The sequence below is a fragment of the Micrasema longulum genome, unplaced genomic scaffold, assembly GCF_059751315.1.
Source record: "Micrasema longulum isolate JH-2025_06_02 unplaced genomic scaffold, ASM5975131v1 h1tg000239l, whole genome shotgun sequence".
Classification (NCBI taxonomy): domain Eukaryota; kingdom Metazoa; phylum Arthropoda; class Insecta; order Trichoptera; family Brachycentridae; genus Micrasema; species Micrasema longulum.
Genome location: NW_028277444.1, coordinates 49,962 through 56,972, shown reverse-complemented (window position 1 = coordinate 56,972; position 7,011 = coordinate 49,962). Strand labels below are relative to the sequence as shown.

General features: G+C 32.7%; 1 protein-coding gene across 1 annotated transcript; it reads left to right on the top strand.

Annotated features, from left to right (window-relative positions):
* Positions 1-394: 394 nt before the first annotated feature.
* On the top strand, positions 395-5,732 carry LOC148283425 (uncharacterized; the record flags this gene model as incomplete). The annotated part of the gene is made up of 3 exons (XM_088243864.1): positions 395-495; positions 4,217-4,327; positions 5,625-5,732. Coding segments are annotated over exons 1-3 (320 nt in total), but the record flags the coding sequence as incomplete, so codon positions are not given.
* Positions 5,733-7,011: the final 1,279 nt, after the last annotated feature.

Genomic DNA, 7,011 nt, shown 5'->3' with positions numbered 1-7,011 from the left:
GATTTCATCCCCTAATAAATTGGGGTGAAAACCCGCAGCACTTAATCAGCATTATAACACGATAGAATAAAAGCGTTATAACCGATTTATCAATTTATATCATTGGTAAAATAATACAATAAATTATACTAAAGCGTTCGCCGCACTAAATTACAAGATGGCGCTTACTTTTGATGACACTATTTCTGTGATTGAAAAAACTTTCAGCATCACAGGTCTGAGCGAAATCTATTTGAGAAAAAACTCCCACTCGTTTCGGCTCCAAATGCTTCAGAGGATAATGTACACATTCGGTTTTTGTCATTTATTTTTGCTGGTAATATGGGAAATCGTTTTCCTATTCAATGTTATGTTCGACGATTCGAATGAAAAGTTTTTAAAGGCCGCGGAAGCTATGCCTTGTATAATCGTAAGCGTTTTTGGTCTCTTTAAGTCTCTGACCGTAGTTTTAAAAAAACGCTCCGTTGTCGAGCTGATCGAGGATTTGAGACAAATGTGGCCCAGTACACTAGATAAGGAAACGAGCAGAATAATCCACGTGGCCATGGAACCCACAAGACAACTTTGTTTTGTTTATTCCGTGGTTACAAATGTTCTGTCAGTTGTGTACAATATATTTCCTTTAGTGTTGATGTTGTCCAATTATTTGCAGTTTGGATATACTGACATGTTTCTGCCATATTACATTTGGTATCCCATAGATTGGTCGAAGTTCTCATGGAACTATTGGATAATTTATATCTCACAATGTTATGCAGGTATGTAAATATACTGTTTTTCTTTAACCTGTACTGTTATCAGAGACATTATTGACATTTAATAAATAGACATGCATAGAATTAAGAATAGTCCAGAAGGAGCGTAGAATCATATTCGAATACATCGGACCGTGTCCAATAATTCCCCCTCTATACCCTACTTTCGCCGCGCGCATTCGTGAGGTTGTAGCGTAATGTTTCTTGATGGGATAAACAATCATAACACAAATGTAAGATAAAAAAAAAGCAATCTGTTAATTTCTCTATTTTTTTTCTGCGGAAATATTGATTGACACAACAAAGTAGATAAGTGTAGGGTCATTTAATAAGAGTAATTGAATTAATTAACTTTAAACTTAAAATATAAAACAAAATTAATTTTACATATTACGGATATTTTTATATCATGTTAAATAATATTTGATGTTTTGAAGATAATGTCGGTCAAATGTCCACCACAGAGTTGTTTAATCCGAGATCCAATTTTCATTAATTCTCTCATTAGATTAGCAAAGTAGGGTAAAAAAATTACTGCCCTGGCAACACTAACGAAATGACCCTTTAGATTTCTTCGACAATCTGACAGATGGAAAATTAATTCAATTTTAAGTAATAAATTTGTTATATACACATTCATTTGCTAATTACACATGAAATGTGATTGCATCTTGTTTCTATAAGATCCTAGCAGTATTTCTACACTTTAAAATGACACAACACGGCATACTTGAATTCAAATCAGGAGTTGCGTACTGAGCAACGTCTACAATGAAACTAATGGGTCAAAACGTAAACCTACTCATTTATGAGTAGTTGAGTCGCCTTCTGTTTGATGAGCGTATGCGGTTTCTGAAATATTCTTAGTTCTATGTAGACATGTTATTTATATTTCTACGTTTAAACAACAACAAAAAAATCCGATTTAAAATAGTTCACCTTTTGGTAATATAAATGTTACATATATATCATGAACATATATAGAACCTGTTGACAAAATATTAAACAAAGTTTTAACACTTATTAAATTTCTAAGTTAATATTTCATTATGTGATTGAATAAATAAATAAAAATCAATTTGGAGAACTGATACATTGCTATATAAACTATTAACCTTTCTCTTACTGTGCCAAAAACATCCGCGCGTTACAGTGCTGTGTAGTCATCATACATGTAAAAAAGGAGAGATGTTAAATCGAAGAAATGGAATATTCATAGGCAATTGCTTCAATTATTTATGGTTTAAGTCAAAATTAATAATATTTTTAATCAGATTGTTAAAAACATGTATGAACCATCAGCTCATGCTCGCAACGCGAACGGAAGAACCACCTCTGATGAAGTTTGGAAACCTACTAATGAGGAATTCCACTGTTTTCTAATTTTTTTTTTCTATTAGCGTAGTATTTAACTAAGCACATTTTTTTTATTTTTTGTGTGATATTTACAAAGATATGATTTTTTAAAGTTACATTTATCAAATACCGCGCCAAATGACTGTAATCAGTGTGTCACTTTTCAGTAGTGACGTCATTAAACGGTTGGCGTTCTTACTTTCACTGACCTGACAAGAATCTATGGAATATTGCTTTGATTACTTCATTTAGTTGATCGTAATTTGCTCATTTCTATGTTATGGTTGTTTTTACGAAAGTTTCGATTTAGAAAAACCTAGAAAGTTGACATGATCTCTGGTTGAAATGTCAAATCATACAAATTATACTCTTTTTTTTCTATGGTCAAAACGTTCCTTACAAGGTGCGGGGGCTTTAAAGCGGAAACCGGAAATGCTACACGTAGATATAAGGAGTGACGTCATTATTTACGATTTTAAAATGAATACTATTTTTAACTTTTTTTATTTATTTTTGCGTACGTTTTTGAGATATTTCATCCTACTCCAAATTTTTTTAATATTCACGTGTACACGAAAACATTTTTAAAATTTAATTCCGGGTCGGGCTGGAATTCCTCATTGGCGTCTGGCAGAAGTAATGGTAACTTTGCTGCTCGCGCGTGTGACGCGTGAAATTGTATGTGTCGCTCCCAAATATATCTTTAGTATTAAGGGAAATAAGAGTGAAACGGAAAAAGCGTGTGAGACAATTGTATAGGTAATCGGTTCTCTTTTACGTCATACACCGTGACATGCAACACATAGGTAAACTTATAATTGTATTAGATATTTATTTATCCACGATTTATATGCTTTTTCTGTTCCGGATAAGTATGGATTATTTAATAAAACAAATGTTTTAACCCATAAGTAAATGAATAACGGAGGAATACCGAAAATCTCAACCCAGAATTTATTATATTTATAGAGATATTCAAGTTATTAGATGTAATGTGTACTAGCTACACATCACGGGGAAGGGGGGTTAAGGAATGATAATGATGATTACGGACAAAAATTCGGTAGTCAGATGGCAGAAGGGGCCATCTGTAATTTTCAAAAATGTTCAGGAGTTGAAAGTTGACTCAATTTCAAGACTTCGATCCACAAACTAAAATATTTTACTGTTATTTTGAAATAACCAATTACCATTCTAAATAATGCTGTTTTTTTTTTCTATGTGTATTTACCGAAATATTTATTAAAATTTTTGAAAACTAAAACACAGAAAAAAATACAGATGGTCCCTTCTGCTATCTGACTACCGAATTGACTTAATACAAAGCACCAAAGATATAAAAATATTAGCAACACTTCAATATAGGGTCAAAGCACCAGTAAATGACCACCCCCCAGTAAATGACCATTGGTTAATAAAACACAATATAATAAGAATTGCTACATGTGTCCAGTCAAAAAACATTAGAAACTATGACAAAAGCAGTAGGCGGACACATCTTTTGGTAAGAAACAAATCTATCAGTTTTGAACTGTGAGTTGTCAAAAGGTAATAGTGCGTCTTCCCGTTATTGTTCTGAGATTGATAATGTTTTTATAAGGAAAAGTGTGGTAAGTGTTTTATTTTATGCTATTATTTCTTATGCAATTCTTTGAATATATCCATATTCTAATGTGTTAGGGTGTTTTATAATGTTATGATGTAACTAAATCTGAGTATTATTTTTACTGGAGTAGTAGTGGTCATTCACTGGTGATTCTGCTATTTTTTTAGAGTAATATTAATTATGATTGTAATACTCGTATTTTAATAAAAAAATAAAAGTACTTAGAAAAGTTAATGTGTAACTTTGTACGCTTAAATATTGAAATTTATACCTTTAATGTGGATTTCTCTACAAGCTGGACCTTAAACGGTCATTCATTGGTGCTTTGACCCTAAGTAGCATGGACAAAAAAACACAGTGCCTTTGTAGAGAAAGGCTGGAAAAATAATAATTAAGGGCCTTTTTTAGGGATTTTTTCGACATGCGCCGTTTCCAGTGTGGATTGTTTCTTCAGTATTATAATAGCACACGTGACTATGCAGCTTCAACTTCTATGCAGAGATATAAATAATGCCCCCGTAGAACAATTTGACCACAAGCTTGAAACATCTCACCTGTCTAAAAAAGATAGATTGAAACACGTTGTGAAATATCATAATAAACTTATCCGGTAAGAATAGTACATTTATCCCCAGGTGTACCAAAAACAGTTAAGTTAAAAAAGTTAAAGTAAAATGTATCTTGCGTCATAATTTTTCAAAATGGACAGAAAATTTATAAAAATATAAGACACGAGTAAACTACCTTGTTTTGATAATTTTGATGAATATGGAACTTTTTTAGATAAACTTTTTGTGATGCAACTGGGCCTTACTCATTACTGAGTACAGGAAAACCTAATTTTATGATTAAATTATTTATTATTTATGAGATGGTTTGGTCACGTAGAACGAATGGACGACGAGAGAATGGTAAAACAAGTATATATGGCAAAAATGAACGGCAAAGTTAGACGAGGACGACCAAGGAAGACGTGGCATGATCAGATAAACCAAAATCTTAAGTCTGGTCATGTCAAAAGCAGACAGAACCGAAGGGCATGTATGACAAGATGTATGAATGTGGAAGAGGCTAGGAGTGTATGCCAGGATAGACGTGTGTGGCGGTCCATTCTCTCTGCCTACCCCTACGGGGAAATGGCGTGATAGTAGTAGTAGTAGTAAATTATTTATTACAAAGATACATAGGTATCATTATATGATAAAAAAAAAACGTATCCAAAGCCCTGCGTTGAGTTGGGATACAGCTAATAGAAAGTAGAAGCATAGTTTCGACCTACATACATATTATTTAAGCATGAAAAATAATATATAACAGAAAAATCAATTTAATATTACCATTTGGGCAACACGTAACACCATATGTGCACCATATTTTGACTAATAAGTATATTTTTCCAATGTCTCGCAGCTGCCTCCAGCAATGGTCCCCTCCTTTAGACAGAACCTTCTGTTTGGAGAACTAAAAATGTTCATCCAGGACATTGAATACCCTTGAAGCCACAAAAGAAGAAAAAAAATAGTAAAAGTTATGCGTGTTTTAGGAATTAAGTTAACCAAATTACAGAAAAACTTCGTACGAGCATTCCGCTGAGATCTCCTCTTGTAGCCGCATGACCAAACATGTGTCAATGACATTTTTATTAAAAAAACAGTTTAATGTCCTGTACCTTCATGAATCTAAACAGTGTCTCAAGTGGGAAAGTAATGGGAGATTAAAGCTTGTACATTTATTAGAGGATTTATGATGAACGTTGTGCAACCTCCCCAGCCCGTTATACCATATTGGAAAAGAACAATGTACTTATATGAAATGTATTATTCATATTTATTAGTTGATGAGTTGTTTAATAAAAAAATACACGATTGTACGAAAATATTAGTAGAAGTGTTGTTTTTATTTTACAGCATCAGCAAAGAAGTCGAATCGGTTTTTAGTCCAGTTCTACTATTCAACTTTGTATTGAGTTCTATGATGATCTGCATTCTTCTATTTTCGATCACGGTAAGACCTTTGTATAAGGGGAGAAATAAAATAGCATTTGTTGCAAATAAATATATAATAAAAGCGCGCAGTCAAATAAAATCATAAAATATAAGTAAAGTGGTTATTATTAGGAGGAGTCATTTTTGATTGAGAAGTAATTATTTTTCAAATGTCATATTTATCTGGCTATTTAAAAAAAAAAAAACAATACAGTTAAAGAAAATAGAATATTATATGTATGCACACTAGAACAATGCCAAAAAATAGGAATAATAATGAATATGTATGTAGTATGTAGGTATTATGATGCAATAATGAGAGGCTCAGAGTAACTCCTAAAAATCGGAAGAAATCAGTTGGAAGAGGTCCTAAGAATTAAATGCAATCTTCGAGGATCAACATTTTTCAAAGTTGTTTTTTACAATTATTCTTATAATTTTCAACTTATTTTTCTCTATTTTTTTCATCTGTATTCTCCTTACCTAGTTTTCAGTAGGTATTTAATATTTTTTTTGTTGTTATTTTTTGTTGTTTAAATGATTGAAATTCTACATTAGTAGCTTCAAAATGTGTCTTTTTGTGCCCTGTAAAGGATATTTCCTTTCAATTCTGTATTATTAAATTTTGTTTACCATCAAATTTATACTATTAGCACTTATTTTAATTTTATTTGTGTTTTTGTACTGCACGCAAAATCCAAGTGCCTACTTGGTATTTATTGCCAATAAACTGTTTATTTCGCCACAAAAAAAACGGAATATTGGTTATGATTTTTAATTTTTTTTATTGATATCGACGTGCTGGCTTGAGAAGATGTATGAATAGATATGAAACGAAGTTTGTATGCAAATTTAGTACTGTGGCGTTAAGCTAGGGTTTCCTAGGACAGCGGTGCCCGTATCTTAACGGCCGTAGTGAACGGTGCTGCGGTTTACAGCAGTTGTAACGGGGACTAGAGAGTGGTTTCCTAGGAAAACGGTGTTATCAACACCATTTAACACCGTTTTCGTAGGAAATCATTTTCTAGTCACCGTTGCGACGGCTGTCCACCGCATCACCGTTCACTACGGCCGTTAAGATACGGGCACCGCTGTCCTAGGAAACCCTAGCTTTATATCTGCTCGGTGGTTTTTTATTTTGGTTTTTCATATATACATTTACTACGACGGTCCCTAATGGAATAACAACTAATATTGTATATTTATACTGGTACAGCACGGGTTTAAACTGTGCAAATCGGTTATAAGCTTAAACTATACCCTGTCTGCGTAATCTAAATGTGTAATAGCACTACAATCAATTACATGA